General features: G+C 42.2%; 3 protein-coding genes across 3 annotated transcripts; all 3 read right to left on the bottom strand.

The window, feature by feature from the left end:
* Nucleotides 1–1,766: 1,766 nt before the first annotated feature.
* LOC128621593 (gamma-interferon-inducible lysosomal thiol reductase) lies at nucleotides 1,767–6,279 on the bottom strand. The gene is made up of 7 exons (XM_053647469.1): nucleotides 6,167–6,279; nucleotides 4,894–5,073; nucleotides 4,450–4,524; nucleotides 4,220–4,312; nucleotides 2,844–2,996; nucleotides 2,673–2,741; nucleotides 1,767–1,883 (listed from the first exon to the last, which is right to left on the bottom strand). Exons 1-7 carry the CDS (start codon nucleotides 6,245–6,247, stop codon nucleotides 1,824–1,826), a joined length of 711 nt encoding a protein of 236 aa, XP_053503444.1. The 5' UTR covers nucleotides 6,248–6,279; the 3' UTR covers nucleotides 1,767–1,823.
* A 2,039-nt stretch (nucleotides 6,280–8,318) lies between these two features.
* On the bottom strand, nucleotides 8,319–11,326 carry bloc1s3 (biogenesis of lysosomal organelles complex-1, subunit 3). Its single transcript, XM_053647471.1, has 2 exons — nucleotides 11,266–11,326; nucleotides 8,319–10,209 (listed from the first exon to the last, which is right to left on the bottom strand). The coding sequence occupies exon 2, from the start codon at nucleotides 10,203–10,205 to the stop codon at nucleotides 9,669–9,671; it is 537 nt and encodes a 178-aa protein (XP_053503446.1). The 5' UTR covers nucleotides 10,206–10,209; nucleotides 11,266–11,326; the 3' UTR covers nucleotides 8,319–9,668.
* Nucleotides 11,327–12,717: 1,391 nt separating this feature from the next.
* On the bottom strand, nucleotides 12,718–14,599 carry LOC128621586 (zona pellucida sperm-binding protein 4-like). The gene is made up of 8 exons (XM_053647461.1): nucleotides 14,230–14,599; nucleotides 13,961–14,148; nucleotides 13,778–13,875; nucleotides 13,552–13,709; nucleotides 13,272–13,464; nucleotides 13,044–13,191; nucleotides 12,885–12,960; nucleotides 12,718–12,815 (listed from the first exon to the last, which is right to left on the bottom strand). The coding sequence occupies exons 1-8, from the start codon at nucleotides 14,507–14,509 to the stop codon at nucleotides 12,718–12,720; spliced, it is 1,239 nt and encodes a 412-aa protein (XP_053503436.1). The 5' UTR covers nucleotides 14,510–14,599.
* Between the last annotated feature and the right edge of the window lie 2,907 nt (nucleotides 14,600–17,506).

Here is a 17,506-nt window from a genome sequence, read left to right as displayed (position 1 = left end):
ACACACACCCTGGATCACATGAACGGGACATGAGTCATCTGCTGAGCTGTGATTTACCCCGTGACATTATCACCTGAACACCTGCTGGTGCTGACACATGGAGGAGGAGACTGTGTGTGTGTGTGTGTGAGTATGTGTGTGTGTGTGTGTGTGTGTGTGTCAGTGAGATTGCCAAGACAGTTGTGAAATAAGATTGGATTTATTGCACACACACACACACACACACAGAGAGAGTAAAATAAATAAATAAATAAATAAATACTACTACTACTACTACTACTAATAATAATAATAATAATAATTTTGTTGAGTGACAGTAGAAAGTTACTGCTCTATGAACAGTGTGTTGTTTTTTTTCCAGGACCTTGTGACTTCCTTATTCCCTTCATAAAATGTTTTATACATGTGTAAATCTCCTGAATCTGTAACGCTGTACTATAAATGAACTTTTACTATGAATTAGAAATTTGCATCAGAACTGGTATCCTGCTGGACCCAACAAAAATGTCTCTTTACACCTCACTGAGCTAGTTTCAGAACAAGGGTGCACGTGGAAACACCAAGTCTGTGAAACAAAATGAAATCTAATCAGTTTTCACAGACAAAGTGTACACTGTGTATCTGTGACGTACAGAACTGTTTATGTTTATGTTCCTTGTCATCCACATACCGAGAGAATAAACTTCTGCTTGGTGCTCGCTTACATGAATGTCAGGTCAAAGTAAAAACTGCACTCTCACGTGACTCTTCTTGTACTGTACGGATGCCAGTACTGTTGATTGTTCTTAAATTAAACATTAAGGCTTGTATTTTATAATTTCTACTCCTTACGTCTTCATTTAGATGCTGTAAGTAGTGAAGTTTCTCTCTGATATCTCAGGAGATTTGATATGGATTCTCATGGGTGTTTTATTTAGGTATAAACCTTGTCATAAAAGTTCCTCCTAAAATTAGAAATATGAGGAAGAGAGTTGCTCAGCAAAGGCACGATGGGTTTATTGGCTTTTCTCTATAGAGAGTTGATTTAAAACCAACTGCTCTCACTGACCTCCAGAGTCCTGGAGAGAGGAAATGTCTGACGAGGGCACAGAGGATTCTTAAAGACACCATTCATGCCAGCCATGGCGTCTTCATGTCTCATTTTCTACATCCACACTCCTGCATCTGATTAAACCTCTTTATATATTAACGATACAGTGTTCACATCACGCAGGACGTGCCATGGTCCTGTCACATCAACATCCTGGTGAAGAAGGTCCGTCAATGTGTTTACCACCTTTAAACTGCCCTCTAAGGTTCTAAGGAACTTTTACACCTGCACCATGGAGAGAATCCTGACGGGAAGCATCACATCCTGGTTTGGGAACAGCACAGAGCAGGATACAGTACGTGGGCTCTACAGAGCGTACCATCCGCACTGAGCTCCCTGACCTGCAGTCTAACTACAGAAAGCAGTGCTGGACCAAGGCAAAGACAATGAAGGACCTCAGCCATCCACACAATGGACTCTTCTAGAAGCACTTCCACTCCCCGAAGGCCACAGGCCTTCCCACAGGCCCTCAACCAGGACAACACCAAGGACCATCTGCACCTTATTAAAAATACAGTCGTTTCTGCCTCTGATCTGTGTGTCCATTACATCATATATTTTTTATATTTTTGCTTTCCCATATGTATAGAAGTAAATTCTGGTTTCCGTAAATCGTTTTTCATGTCACGGACAGACGAAAAAAGCATTTTCAATCATTTTTAAAATCACCACTGCGTTACATTCATCATTTAATGATTTAATGATTCAGGATTACAGTCAGATTTAAACTTCTTCAGCAGTAACTTGTCTTTACCACCTTCTGTCCGAGAGTGCACGCTGCCGGGGCCTGACCCTGTAACACACGCACGCACACACACGCACACACACGCACGCACACACACAAATAAACACCACAGTCCAGCAGGTAACACTCACCATCCAGCAGCAAATTAACTTTAAATCTTAATGTTCTGTATGTCTCTCTCTCTCTCTGTCTCTCTCTATATCTCTGTCTCACTCTCTCACCATCCCTGTGTCTGTCACTTTCTCCATCTTTCTGCCTTTCTCTCCATCCCTCAGTTGCTCATCTGTCTTTGTTCCTCTATCACGCAGTCTCTCTGTCCCTGTCTGCCACTCCGTCTCTCTCTCTGTCTCTCAATCTTTCTGTCCCTCTCTCTCCAGCTGTTCACCTCTCTGTCCGTCCCTATGTCTATCTCTTCGTTCTTCTGTCTGTCTCTCTGTCCATTTGTTTGTGTCCATCTCTGTCTATCTCTCTGTCTATCTGTCTGGCTGTGTTCATCCTTTTGTTTGTCCTTCCATCTGTCTGTCTGTCTGTCCCACTATCTGTCTCTTTGTCACTCCATCTGTCTGACTCTCCATCTACCGTCTGACTTTCCTTCAGTCCCTCTGTCCTTTCCTCTTTCCCTCTATCTGTCTGTCTTTCCCTCCGACCATCCCTCTGTCAATCTATCTATCTCTCCATCAGTCTGCCTGTCCCTCTATGCCGCTTTCTTTTCATTCCTCCCCCTCTCTGTCTACCTCTGTCTCTCTCTCTCTCTCTCTCTATCTCTGTCTCTCTCTCTCTATCTATCTCTGTCTCTCTCTCTCTCTCTGCCTGCCTGACTCTCTCTCTCTCACTGACCTTGTACAGACTGCAGACGAGTTGGAAGAGTGAGCCCATTGCTTTCTTCTGCAGGTCATCAGTGTGCTCCTGTAAACACACAGATAATAATCATGATGCAGGAAGTGAAGTGACAGATTAAAGAAGAAAGATTAAAGAACGGTGTTGGATGAAGAGAATAATAGTTCTCACTCCGTTGACGGTGATCCACGGCACGTATTGATGCGGTGGCTGTAAAGCGGCAGTTTTCTTGGCGTTCTGGTGCATTAACTGGTTTCCCTCGTCACCGTTCGCACACGCCATGATGTCACCGAAGCGCGTTTCTGGGCTGAACAGGGCGAGACACTGAGGACAAACAACAGACCGTCAGTACACTGCAGTGAGGAACTGACCGCTATGATAGAGAACCTTTATCATACGCAGAGGATGATGGGAATGTGTGATATATGTGTATGGAGTAAAATCTGTGCTTTTTGTTCACTATTATGACTTCAACAAAAATGAGAATCATTTTTATGCTGAGGCTAGTAAGGTTCAGGTAAACACTAGCCTAATCTGGATCAAGGATGGGTGCTAGTCTGGGTTGGGCTAACCAGGTGAGGCAAATGGGAGTCAAATTAAGTTAATCTGGGTCAGCCTGAGGCGAGGCAAGTTTATACTAGTCTGGGTCTAATATCCCAAGTTAGTCCAAGTCAGTTAGAGTAATACCAGTTGAATTACATTATTCCAGGTTAAAGTCTAATCTGTGTCCCATTGAGGTGAGTTTGGGTCAGGGTGGTGCCAGTCCCGGTTACATTAAGATAGTCTAAGGGTGCGTCTTAATCAGCTCCCTAGTTCAGTAGTCAGAGCACTGATCAGGGAGTCGGCCATTATTGTCTCAGTCACAAAATCCTCCCTGCGCACTGGAACATTCGCTCCCTAAAGCATCGATGCAGCTTGTTGTTGCAGCTCTCAAAGTATTACATTAGAGATTTTTAACTTTATTCAACATTCTCTACATGGTTTGTTTGAGTCTAATGACTTTTTAAGTGTTTAATGATTTGAAAAAAAAAATAATCCACTAGCTTGCCTACGATCCTGTTTGCAGTACCATGACAGAAATACATGTGATTGAGCTAACAAATTTACATGACATAAAACTGAAATATTTTTACGTTTTTAATTTGTGGCGATGTTTTACAACGCGAATACATGATCATGTCGCCGGATATTGAGTTATCAGCGTCCCAATGTGTAGTGAGCCAGGGTCCTTACCAGTGCCCCAGCTCGTGTACATGATGTACTGTTTCACCAGCTACTGAACGAGGGAGCTGATCGAGACAGAGCCTGAGTCTGATTGAGGACCAGGTTCATGGAAATTTATTCCAGATTAAATTTGAGACTAGTCGGCATCCCACTGAGGCTTGTCTGGGTCCAACAGCTGCGTGTAAGATGGAAGCCATCCCAAGTTACGTTAAGTGAGTCCAAATCAGATTTAGGCCAGTCTCAGTCAGGGTAGTGTATTCCAGATTAAATTTGAGAGCAGTCTCAAGAGCAGAGGTGTAAATTCAGTGATAATGAACACTTACAGATTCCGCAGCCTTCACCACGTCCGCAGCCGCTTCCATGCAGTAAATCACTGCATACGCAGCACCACCCAGTTTCTTATTCAGCACACATGTCTGAACACACACACACACACACACACACACACACACACTACATGACTGTTCATAAAGCTGAACACACCAGAGCCAGGTGCAATAATGACATCACTGACCCCGCCTTCTATCATCCTGATCATTTTCTACTGTCTCACCTCGATCATGTTGCCCAGACACTCGTCTGGTCCGTGCTGACAGGTGAACTGGTACTTGTCTCCAACCTGCTTCTCCTGCAGCACACAGAACCGGGGGGTTACTGAGAACTCAGCGCTGTTAAATTCTGGATTGTGATTGGTCAGGAGGTGTTGATTAATTCTCTATAAAAGCAGCTATGACAGTAGAGCAGGTTTATATTAATGCGCTCATTCCAACACGTTATCGTTTCTATAGTAACGGCTCATTCACAGGCACTTGTACGGCGGACACTGTACATGAACTTGTGTAATTGGTGATGTGGTTTGCTGTAACAAGACGTTTATTTAACATTTATGGAAGGAGTCTCCAGTGTCAGTGTCATACAGTAATAAAACACTTGGGGCATTCTTTTATAGGAAAGGAATCAACTTCAGTGTTGACAGTAACTAACATGGAGTGTGTACCTGAGCGTTGCCGTACGGGACGAGCTCCAAACTCATGATCTCATTCAGCATGATGAAGGTTGGCATGAGCTGTAATGCCAGAAACTTCTGACAATCGGGACACAGAGACTCATAGTACAGAGTCACATTCACAGGATCATTGTTCCTGCTGGAGTTCACCTGCACACACTGCCCCAGTGCCTACACACACACACACACACACACACGCGCGCACACGGAATTATAACCGTTAATTATTAGACATTGTTACTACAATACGACTCTGCACAGACAGACAGGCCCATCCTCCATTTATACACTGTCATTATTTTTGTGATAATTGAATGATTAGTTTTATTTGTCTTAATTAATGCGTATGTGTTGGCTAGCTTTCTTTATCCTTTTTATTACTTAAATAATGCCACTAATATAAACACCTGGTTTTCACTAAGTGTTCTGGATGGTGCTCTTAGACCCTGACCTCTTAGTTAACTAGCATGAGGATGTTTTTATCATTGAAATGTTTTGTTTACATTTCGCCATCACCGTATTTGAGTGTGGGGTCACATTTCTGTGATCTGACTTAGTGGGTTTTTTAAAATTGTATTTTGGTTAAAAGCCCGAAATAAGGCCTGTGGTGAAAACAAGCTCAGAATATTTTCACGTTTTATTCTACGACATAAAATACACCAGTAATACCCATACTCAGGATTTTTTTTAAAAAGCTTTCACATGTATTGAAAAAGGCCGTTGCTAACATGTTGCTAAACGGGACTACAGAGGTTGTCCCGGACATTAAACGTCATCACGCGGAACAGGAATAAACTTTGCAGATAGACTGGTCCGGTTTATCTCCAAACCCCCCTCAATTAAAAATGTTATTAAAGCAAGTTTTGAAAAGTTCTCGAAAGCTCAGTGTTGGTGACGTTGAAATCAAGCGACCGTGGTGTTATTCGTTTATACTATACAATTAGCTATTTATTTCTGGCGATTGTATTTAGGCTTCAGACTTCATAAAAGTTCTGTTTATTTGTAAAAATTATCTTGATGGACAAAACGTGTTAGTATTGTAAGCATTTGTTGATCACAGAGATTTTTTTTTCTTATGGGAGAATTAATCCAAAAGCCTAAGGCGAAAATCCTATTGAGTTTTTGTCGAGGGAAGCGGTGTGATGCTAACTTCCGGGTTCCGGTACAAGATGACGTGATCCCTGCGCGACTCTATTCAAACCACATCTAAAGTTTATCACTAATAACACTAACTTAGAGTGTGTGTGTGTGTTCGTGTTCTCACCTCGCATCTGTCGGCCGGTGAGCTCGCGCATTCAGACACAACAATCGCGAGGCAGGCGAGAGCGAACTTCAGCACACACATCTCTGCAATAAGTCTGTCTGAAGAAGAAGAAGAAGAAGAAGAAGAAGAAGAAGAAGAAAATGAAGAAAATGAAGAAGTAGTGTGTGTGGAGTTATTCAAGCTATTTTACACGCTTCCTCATGCTGTGATGCGATTGGCTCTCGCGCTGTAACCTGAATATGGAAGCAAAGAAGTGTAAACATGTCATCAAGACAAGAGTATAGAATACTGAAATATATGAAGTTAAAAAACATCACACATCTGTATTTATTTATTTATTTATTTTGAATGAACCTCCTTGAAGTTCAGATTAGTTTTATTTCAGTGTTCAGTTTATTTCGTGCACTTTATTAGGAACACCTGTACACCTACATTCACTCACATTATCTCATCAGCCAATCACGTGGCAGCAGTTCAATACAAAAAATCATGCAGAAACAGACTGAGAGCTTCGTGTAATATTCACATCACACATCAGAATGTGGAAAATAAATCTCAGTGGTCTCTGTAACTGTAGCATGGTTGTTGGTGTCAGACAGGCTGGTTTGAGTATTTCTATAACTGCTGATCTTGGAGTTTCACACACAACAGTCTCTAGAGTTCACTCAGAATGGTGTGATAAAGAAAAAACATCCAGTGATCGTCAGTTCTACAGATGGAAATGTCCTTGTTGTTGAGAGAGAGACAGGTCACAGGCTGCAGTAACTCAGATAACCACTCTGTATCATTGTGCCAAGCAGAAAAGCAACTCAGGATGCACAACATATCGAACCTTGAGGCAGATGGGTTTACAACAGCAGAAGACCACGTCGGGTTCCTCTTCTGTCAGTCAAGAACAGAAAGCTGAGGCTGCAGTGGGTACAGGCTCACCAACACTGGACAGCTGAAGACTGGATGAACTTCCTGGTCTGATGAATCACGGTTTCTGCTGAGGAACACAGATGGTCCGGTCAGGATTTGGCTCCAACAGCATGAATCCCTGGACCCGACCTGCCTTGTGTCACCAGTCCAGGCTGGTGGAGGTGGTGTAATGGTGTGGGGAATGTTTTCTTGGGACACTTTGGGACAAATCAGTCATGGCTTAAATGCACAGCGTATTTGAGTATCGTTGCTCGCCGTGTGCATCTCTTCATGGCCACAATTTACAACTTCAGCACGATAATGCACCATGTCCCAAAGCAAAACTTGCCTCTATCTGGATTCATGAGTTCAGTGTTCTTCAGTGGATTTCCCAGTCACCAGAGCTGAATCCAGTAGAACACCTTTGGGATGTGGTAGAACGGGAGATTCAGAGCATGAAAGTGAACCTGAAACATCTGCAGGAACTGCGTGATGCATGTCATCATGTGAACATGGTGCAGAATCTTAAAGGAACATCGTGTGGAATCCATGCTATGAAGAATTTGGCCCTACCCAGTATTAGTATAGTGTTCCTAATAAAGTGCTCGGGAGTGCATATTGAAATACTACATATTTTTCAGTGTTCACAAATTCAGATTCAATAATTCAGTTGACAGATATTCAGAAATCTGTATTTATGTTGCTAAATTCAATATGGAAAAAGAAATCTAGTTTAACGTCCGGTCTACTTGGGGGAAGACGAAGGCAATCGTGGATTTGAATCAGATTTAAAAAAGGAAATAATTTCTTTTAACTATTTTGTGTGTTCTTTAGCAGGAGCTAATTATAACATGACGTAAAGACTGAAAAGACTTCAGCAGTTCAGACAATATGGTGGTATTATGTTGCTAAAAAAATAAGTTATTATTTTTATGATTCCTTCACATATGTTGGATAGCAAAGTTTAAATGAATAAAGTCTGTATCACGCTAATGACTGGGGTGTGGCTTTTGAACTGATTTGCATATGGGTCTGAGGTCCTGAGGTTCCCTCTGAGGAATTCTGAGCATTATGGAGGCGTTGCTTTCAATATTTATTGTTTTATGTCGGGCTTTAAAGCCTAGAGCTCTTGTTTTTTAAATGTTTTGCAATAGCAAGCGCTTTGAGCAAGTTTTCTTAGGTGATCCTCTTTCTGTTTCTCAATCAGTTGTGTGTGTGTGTGTGTGAGTGAGAGAGAGAGAGAGAGAGAGAGAGAGAGAGAGAGAGAGAGAGAGAGAGAGAGAGACTAGAAAATAGAACTACAACAGTTCTGGGTAGATATATGGCAGGAAGCCTGTAGTTCTCCATTATAATACAAAGATTATATTTCATTGGCAAGCATGGTTGTTAAAGGTGCCAACTGGATATTTTGGCTCCGCCCCCAATCCAACCCTGACTTTTTTTCAGTTGCTATTACACAGTGACATCCAATCCTACACATTTGAGCCAGAATATACAGAACTATACAATAAGATTTATTTGCACTCATTTTTCATAAAGGGTGCCAATACTTCTAGCATTCACTATATGTGTTATAATGGCCTTCCTGTTCCTTTGGCTTGAACATCTCCATGCATTGTGCACTGAGCAGCTGTGTTTACTGTATTTCTATTAGAAATAGGAAGCAGCAGGAGGATGTTGTGTAGGTCATCTGTATTAGTATTGTCTTTACTTAAAAGCCTCAGAGTTATAACACACACACACACACACACACACACACACACACTGCAGTGTGTGATCATGAGCACTTCCTGTTTTCACACTTGTTTAATCAGCATGCAATTTAGCTTTCAGGCGTCATCACAGATGCTGTGAAGTGTAACATTAGCGTTATGGTGTGTCTCACACACACACATACACACACAACCAGACAGTTAGACGGGATAGAGTGTTAAGTCACACGCTTGATTGCATGATGATGATTCATAAAGCTGTGATTTTTTAAATGTGAAATCTCCACCTACACACATCTTCTAGAATAAAGGAAAGCAAAACTATTTTATTTCCATAAACAACACAAACATTAATACATACTGGTCAAAATTCTGTTCTGTTCTGGTCACCAGAATTCTGTGAGTTTGAATCCCAGGATGGCCAGAAAGCCGATGGACACGTTTCTGACACACGGTTCTATCAGTGCCAAGGTTCGAACCCACAAACATCTGGCGGATTGCCAATCCAAACTCACAACCTTATGGCCACTGGGATTCGAAACCACAACCTCAGGGTCATCAGCTGTCTATCAGTGTTGGGATTTGAACTCATGGCCTAATACCTTTTATCTCTTAATCTGTGCTGAGACTTTGTGGTTGCTGGTTTTCTGACAGGACTGGGACTCAAACACAATTTCAAGGCTTCTGGGACTCTGTCTAGAATGGGGTTTAAACCCATAACCTTCAGGCTGACCGCTCTCTGCCAGTCCTGGGATGCTTCATACCGGTCCGCTCTGTAACGCAAAACCTCATCGCCACACTGGCTCTCTATCAGTCCTGGCACATGAACTCGTAACCTTAAGGTGGCTGGCACAGAACTAGTGTGGAGTGAAGACTGTCCATGATTCGGTTTAATGAAGAGAGGAGCATTGCGCTGTGGGTGCTCCAGGCGTCGTCATGGCGATGTCAGGCAGCAACCGACAGCTAGTGATGATGTCGATCTTGTCACACACGGCCCGGAGATCGTCCATGGCGACACGGACGGCGTGTGAGGCGGCGATGATCACGCCCTGAGAGTGACTCAGGTGTGCCGTGGCTGCTTTAATGTCCCTCGTGGCTCCGTGATAAACCTGTCTCACGCTCTGGCTCACGTCAGCACACAGACGCGCGTTGCTCTCCTGCAGTTTCTGCTGCAGCAGTGAGTTAACATGGCTGCCGTGTGTGGGTGTGGTCGGGCTCTGCTGAGTCATGGACACGTTGTCATGACGATCGACAGTGAGAGGCGGTAAGTCATGATGGAAGGCGGCGGGTTTTTCTTCCTCGCCCTCACTTTCTGTCTCTGACGCTTCGCCCGGAACCGTGAGTCCAGACGTCATGAAGATCTCCTGATCAGAGTCCGACTCGGACGCCTCTCCTTCCACCACGATCTGTGACTTCCTGTCGGCCATGATGCTGAGAGAAAACAAATAAACAAACGAAAATACAGCTGTTTGACATGCCTACTTTTCAAAATAAAAATAATATTTTTTTCAAAGTTATTTATGATAAACAAGCGAATAAATAAATAAATAAATAAAGTAACACCTTTACACACATTTATCAGTAATTCTGGTCTATTTTTGTAAAAGTGTTTTATTCTTTTTAGGTTATAAAGCAAAAAATAAATAAAAAATCACAATACTTGAATAGATTTTAGTACGGTTTGATAACAACAGGGTTTGAACAGATGCTTCATAATGAAATTCCAGGACTTTTCAAGGACTTTTTTTTTTATGTTTTCGAGTCAAACATATTCTTTATTTCTTCTTTTTAAATTCCAAAAAACAAATCCCAGGCATGATGGACTAAAGGAGCATTTCCGTCATTGCTCATCTTCAACATCATATCAATATACTCCAGCAGGTGACAGGAGGACTGCGTCCAAACGCGGCTAGATGACGTCATGCGCTAATTAGCGTATTCATTACGTCTTTGCGTCATATTGTTATTCTGCCTAGTGTCAGCCCTTTATAACATCTCCTACTCTCTGTGCTCAGACACTGTATTTTAATTTCAATACAGCAGAATTCCAAATAAAGCTGTTATTAATATATTATTATCTCATTTCTGTTTCTATTAAAATGAGTGAGTGGAGAGGGGGAGGGGCTGCAGTTGGGTGTCATGTTTACAGTGAAAGGTTGTATTGTATTCGTGCTCTATCAAAAAATAAACACTTTAAAGTGATTTAGCGAAGTCGTTTTTGTTGACTTTTTATAATTCAAGCACTTTTTAAGCACTGCTAGATTAAAAACGGCTATTTTCAAGGTTTTCCAGCACTTAAATTTGAACAAAATGAACCCTGTAACACAGCAGCTGAAGATAAAACAAAAATATAAATCACTATTTAAAAAAAAAAAAGTTTACAAGAATTACGATAGAGTGTTGTCTTTTCAAAACATCGCTTTTACTGAGACTTGACTACAATTTTTTTTATTCTTTAAAAACCCCATATCCTATATATTTACTCACATTCTGACTTCCGGAGCTGCAACTGGGATCACGTGACTTACCGCATGACCAGCGTGAAGCCAGCTACACTAAACAAGTCATCTGAATCTTCCGTCAAAATAAAAGTCGGCACGCGACGACGCTAAATTTGGAGGGAAACCGAAAAATAAATTCCCCGGTTTAGTATTTGGGTGTAGTGTTTAACCCTTTGTTTGTGTGTAAAGTGAAAATACAGTTGGAAATAATCCTGTCTTTTAGTAGTTGGTTTTATTAGCTCATTAGACTGACTGACATGGTATATATATATATATATATATATATACACACACACACACACACACACACACATAAAATAGACTTAGCCATGAACGTCCAGAATAAACATTATACACCAGAATAAATATTTTAGGAACAGGTAGTGACTGAAACGGTATTTTAAACTGATCTAAATTTCACTGTATCTGAATTGATTATTTCTTCATGTTCTTACTGAAGACTACTAAATTTGAGAACAGAGACAGTTCATACATTGACTTGAACGAACACCAAACACTTAACTCCAGACTGAGACAAAGCATTTTCTCTTTGTCAGCAAGAACAGTCTTAGACCGAGTTGAGTGGTCTTTTAAGAGCATTATGTCACACTGCACAAGATGCCAAAATCTTGATCATACTCTAGAACAGACTGAGATATACCATTTTCTCCAGGTGACATTACATATGAAAGATCCTCTAGTGACTGACCTGCAAATAGGTATGACTTTGTTGGACAAACAGCACATTGAAGTGTGATTTTTGGTTGAGTTGAAGTTGACCAGCTTGGATATGCCATAACTGATGTGACATTAAAATTAGAGAGGAGTTTGTCCAAAATCCTCCCCCAATGGAAAGGACAGGGAAATCACCTTCCAGCTCCACATACAATAAAGTGTAACCAAAACGTGACCAGGAAGGGTGGATTTTTCCCTTTAGGTCTACTATGAGCCCAATAGCTTGTTTCTGTTTAGTGAGCCAGAATCATGCTGATTGACATGAACCCCCCCAGTCATGGAAAGCTTGCTCTAGCCACAAATTCATGCCAAGTTTACATAGTGCTCCTATACAACACCCAGGGGCTTTTAGATCAAAGACCAAAACCTTAAAGGGTCCTTCTCTAAGCCCATCAATCTGGGGCTGAAACAATCTATGCAGAAGAACAGCATGACAGTTCTCTGGCAGAAATGGTATCAAGCCTAATTCACAGCACTTGAATAAGACCCCACCCCCAAGTCATGCTTGATTAAAGCCATGAGCAAGCACCATGTATAAGCCAACGCAATGAAGTTACACATAAGAGACCACTAGAGTAAATGCTACTCCAGTGATCACAAGTCTGAAACCATCATAGATGGACATGCTAGACTCAGCTTGTGCACAAGACATTTGAATCAAACAGTCAGTTTGAAAGTAAAAACTGCTTTATTTGCCATAGCTTTAAACAAACTGAGGTGAGGAGCTTTGGGTAAAGATCACAGCTCCACTAGACACTACTCCTGAGGTGTGAGGAGAGCCTTCTGCAGCAGCATCTCTTCCTAATGAGAGAAAGAGAAAATCCATAAGCCAGTCAAATGAAGCAAGCAGGGTTAAGGTGGTCTACCTACTTCTTCTGGCACACGTTGGTTCACAAGAGTCTTGTGCAGTTGGAAGACATACAGCTGTACTGCAGTGGATGTAGAGCTGAGGAAAAACAAATTAAGCAGTCAGACCCATTTCATTTACAGGAGCATGTGCAAGAGCATAAAGAGAACTCAAGCCTTTACCGTCTCATGCATTGGAGCCATAGAGTCTGGATCCACAAATGTGAACATCTTCAGGACAAAGCGTCTGTAATGGGTGGGGTAGGCAAGTCCAGACATCCCATTAACTGGGATCAGCTTGGTCAAATAGCGGTCATCTTTGTATGGACACCTTTGGATTACACAAGGTCATCTCTTCCTGTTCAATACAGTCACTGGATTACATGAGCAGGAGACCTGTGAAGCGCTTACCCATTCACCAGAAGGTCCCACTGGGGAAGGCTGTAGGGGTTAGTCGAAGCAGTCGCCCAGCAGCCTCCCAAAACCAGGACAATATTTGGATCAGTTCTTCTCACAATGTGCACTTCAACATACACTGGTTCCCTCAGAACCTTAGTCACAGGGTAGTCAGCAGCACTGTAGTACGAGGTATAGGCTACTTCATCTGTTGGGTGGCAGAGGGGGGAAATCAAATCCTGTTCAAACCACTGACAAGTCAGACTACATGCTAATATCCAGACAAGTTTCTCACCTTCCGCACACCCCTTTGCAACACAGTGACCATTTCCTAGTCTTAGTTCTACTTGGAGTGGTCCAGAAGCAACAATGGAGGGAGGATCAGCATTGGCTGAAGGGTCAATAGCCAGAGTGGCCAAGCTAACACCTGAATATTTACACTGGAAGTAAAGCCTACAAAGGAAACAATAGATCAGTAAAAGCCTTAAAGAAACCCCTGCCATGAGTTTTAGTCATCTTACTCATAGTGAGTGTCTCTGGTGATTGCTCCTCGGGGTCCAACCCCAACTTCATAGGAAGAGAGCATCCTGTTTTCATAGACCACATAGCCACCTTGTACCTGGACAGAGGTGAGTAGCAGAGCTCACACTTTCTATACATCTTAAAATTGAACACCATCTATTTGGGAACAACTAAACACAAACCATCATGGTCGTCCCACAAGCAGTTACAGGAAACTGGTATATAGCAAAGGCTGTATTCGAGTCAACAGGACTACAGGGTCCAAGGTTTCCTCCCAACATGCTGATGGACTCCAGGCTTATCCTGGGAACTGTTGCATCTCTGGCCACCACCAGCACAAACTGGCCATCAAGGGTACACTGGACAGTCACTGGCAATACCAAAGAAGAGAAAGGAGTCAGTTAATCATTTTTTACCAAGAATCAGAAGTCAGATAGAACTCCAATCTTACCCATCTTCCCATAATAGCACTGTTGGCCATCAAAACAGCAGTTTATAGTGGTGCACTGATCACCGTTGATGCCAGGTTCTCCACAAGGAACCCTTTCATAGTCTTGCACTTGGCATTTCACAACCTGGCCAGGCATCTGTGGCTGCAAAGTAGGCTTCCCAGGAAGCTGAGGAGCTTGAGGTGGCATTTTTACAGCTTGCGGGGATGCAGGTGTACTGCTCACATAGTTGAAGACCAGAAAAAGCCCCACAAGTGCTAAACTTACCCTTGTAGTTGCCATTGCTCCCAAACTGCACACACCAATAGTGAGACAGTCAGCAACAGTGGCCTTTTATTGTGTCTTTCCTCCTAATTGTATCTGGAGTCTCCTCCTACTCAACTAGTCATTAACAGTGTTCCAGCCGTGTCTCAGCATTAACTGCTTTAATCACTGCGTTCATGTTAATGGCGGTCATTTTGAGAGGTGTTTGAAATAGATATTTGTTCAGTTACTTGTCACGTTAATTGTCTGTGAGAGTAATGTAATGCTAACACATGCAAGCCTTAGTTATATAAATTAGATGGCAGCTAATCAACAGAAAAATTAAACCATCGTTTTAATGTATGCATTTAAATAAAAAATACATTTTTGCCCAAAGTTTAAATCAGTATTGTGAAAAGGTGCATAAGCTGAACATAAAATTTTAACATTAACCACAAACACTTCACATTTTAATTACTTCTAATGTTAAAAGTGCCGTGGTTTTAAAATGGCTAGTGCAGACATTATTCATTTCCCTCAATATTCACATCCACAGTCATTTTTTTTAGTCTTGACAGAGAAGATCTGCTTGTAGCTTAGGTTACTTTTATTTTGACAGAGTTTTGTTTCCTTGTAGGGTATCAGTGTGAAGCTACCATCACAAAGATAAAGCCAGACAAAAATACAAAATAAAAGTTGCCCTGAACTACAAACTTCACTCAGAAGTAAGACGCTCTAACCATCTATAAAAATATATATATTGCAAACCTTAAAGTGTCTTTTCTTGTTGGTTAGAATATGAAATATCATGATTATATGTATAGTTTATTATATTATGGACATGAATCCCCTAGCTCTTTCCTAATTCGCTTCTAGAACGAATGGGAAAACAACTCATGTTTTGCATTAGTCGGGGACCATACCATTTCATTCATAAACTCATGTTTAAAAAATATGCGGCCAGAGTGCGCTTAACCCATTAGTATTACTGCACAAAACTTGCAGGGAATGACAGCTTGGGATTTCGTCACGTGACTAAGGGAAATGGAATCCGCCGGGGCGTTCAAGGCCTCTGTCAAAACTAAGGTTAAACCCATTATGGCATCTGACATTCATGATGGTCCGCTTCGGCCCTCGGGTCAATATAAATGCCATATTGGTGCCAGACGGCCAGTTAAATGTCGTTACTGTCATGCTCCAGGTCACTGGGAAAGGGAGTGCCGAAAAAAGCATAGGGATTTAAAGAATAATCAGCCACAATCTGCCCCTGTAACCACGGGGTCGAAGCCCAAAACCAATATGGATGCACAGAGGGAGGGAACACCTTCTATGCTTTCTTTCATACTGATTTCACATCACGGCACACATTATTTACCTTTTTGTCGAGGGTAAATCATACGTTTTTATGGATGACACGGGTGCCACCTGCACCTCATTTGGTAGACAGTACGAAGGGAGAGTATCAAACTCTAGCATTAACTCCATGGGAATAGATAGAGGTTCCTGTCACCTGTCCAAAAACACACTCCCTACGTGTTTCTTTCCCTGACGACCCTGACATTTCTTTTTTTTTCACAGATTTGTTGTCATCACTTCATCTCCTTTCAACTTACTAGGTCGAGATTTAATGTTTAAACCAAAGTGTTCACTCACAATTCATAACGGACAGTTTACATGGCTCACTCAATCTAATCTCTGTTTCTCTTCTGTTTGTCATGTTGCTAATGACGAGCACGAGCCTGACTGCGCCGAGCGTCCACTGCCTGAGGCACTTGCCTCTGTCCCTAAAACATAGTGGCCTCAGCATTCTAATGAAGTGGGTCCATATCCAGGTACCCACATACATGGCTCACTCAATCTAATCTCTGTTTCTGTTCAGAAGCTGAAAACTACTCGGCCTGTTTATTGTAAGCAATATTCTTTATCAGCAGAAAAGGAACTTGGCATACAACCAGTGAGTGACTCATTATTAGCACAGGGCATTGTTGTTCCCACCTATCTCCGTACAATACTGCTGTTAATCCTGTATGTAAGCCAAATGGTAAGGGATGGCGTTTCACCCAGGACTTTAGATGCATTAACAACCTTGTCATACCTATTAGCTCTTTAGTGCGTGACCTAGCATCTATTTTGACTGCAAGTCCACATTCACATACACACTTCACTGTCGTAGACTTCTATAGTGCTTTTTTCAGCGTCCCTGCCTTTGTGCAGACGCAGCCCAGTTTTTCGTTTACCTTTAAATATCAGCAGTACACTTGGACCCGTCTTCCTCAGGGTTTCATTGACTCTCCTGCTGTGTTCTTGTTCGTGGTGCATCAAGCCCTCTCATCGCTTGTTCTAACAGACGGCTGCTGGCTGGTACAATACACAGACGACATTTTGCTGTCGGCAGACGGACATGAACTTTGAAAAGAAGGCTCTCTCAAACTCCTGATACACCTAGCTCAATGACACCATGACAAGGTCCTCAGACAATGCTGTCTCCAAGACTTTTTTTTAAATATTGAGTGGACCAAGGAAATGATACATTCCTTTTGCTACCTGAAACAGTCACTAAGCTCAGCCCCGGCAATGGGACTTTCAGACTATTTGTCCTCTTTGCACCTCTATGTATTTTAGGATGGGAGTACTGCAGTGTGGGTCTTGGCCCAGGAACATGGTGGTAGCTATCGTCCTGTAGCATATCTCTCGGAAACTCTAGAACCTGTAGTTCAAGGTATGCCTGCCTGTTTGCGGTGCGTCACTGCTTCCGTGCTCATGGTCACTGCCGTTGAAAAAGTAGTGCTATACCACAACTCACGTTGCACGTGTCTTATCTATCCCGAATAACATTCAGACTCAACACATGACTGCACAGTACAGATCAGGTTATGAAGCCATCCTTTGCGCCACTTGTAACCTGACCATCAAATCTGTGAAAACGTCTAATTGCCCCGCTGTCCTGCTCCACAGACTTCTGAGTACCTGCTCGGAAGAGCCCGCACCTGAAGCCTGACTGGACCATGAATACTTAACCTACATACATGGCCCATC

Source organism: Ictalurus furcatus, chromosome 17 (genome assembly GCF_023375685.1).
Source record: "Ictalurus furcatus strain D&B chromosome 17, Billie_1.0, whole genome shotgun sequence".
In the NCBI taxonomy this organism is placed as follows: domain Eukaryota; kingdom Metazoa; phylum Chordata; class Actinopteri; order Siluriformes; family Ictaluridae; genus Ictalurus; species Ictalurus furcatus.
Note: the sequence above shows the minus strand (reverse complement) of the source record. Positions and strands in the feature narration are given on the sequence as shown.

Bases quoted from the DNA above. Each gene is read 5' to 3' on its own strand.
- LOC128621586 (XM_053647461.1), bottom strand. From the start codon at position 14,509: ATGGCAACTACAAGGGTAAGTTTAGCACTTGTGGGGCTTTTTCTGGTC. The intron at 13,465-13,551 runs GTGAGAAACTTG...GCCACCCAACAG, and splicing joins TGCAAAGGGGTGTGCGGAAG to ATGAAGTAGCCTATACCTCG. The intron at 13,192-13,271 runs GTAAGCGCTTCA...TGTAATCCAAAG, and splicing joins TGGGACCTTCTGGTGAATGG to GTGTCCATACAAAGATGACC.
- LOC128621593 (XM_053647469.1), bottom strand. From the start codon at position 6,247: ATGTGTGTGCTGAAGTTCGCTCTCGCCTGCCTCGCGATTGTTGTGTCT. The intron at 5,074-6,166 runs GTGAGAACACGA...GTGTGTGTGTAG, and splicing joins CACCGGCCGACAGATGCGAG to GCACTGGGGCAGTGTGTGCA. The intron at 4,313-4,449 runs GTGAGACAGTAG...GTGTGTGTTCAG, and splicing joins GTCTGGGCAACATGATCGAG to ACATGTGTGCTGAATAAGAA.
- bloc1s3 (XM_053647471.1), bottom strand. From the start codon at position 10,205: ATGGCCGACAGGAAGTCACAGATCGTGGTGGAAGGAGAGGCGTCCGAG.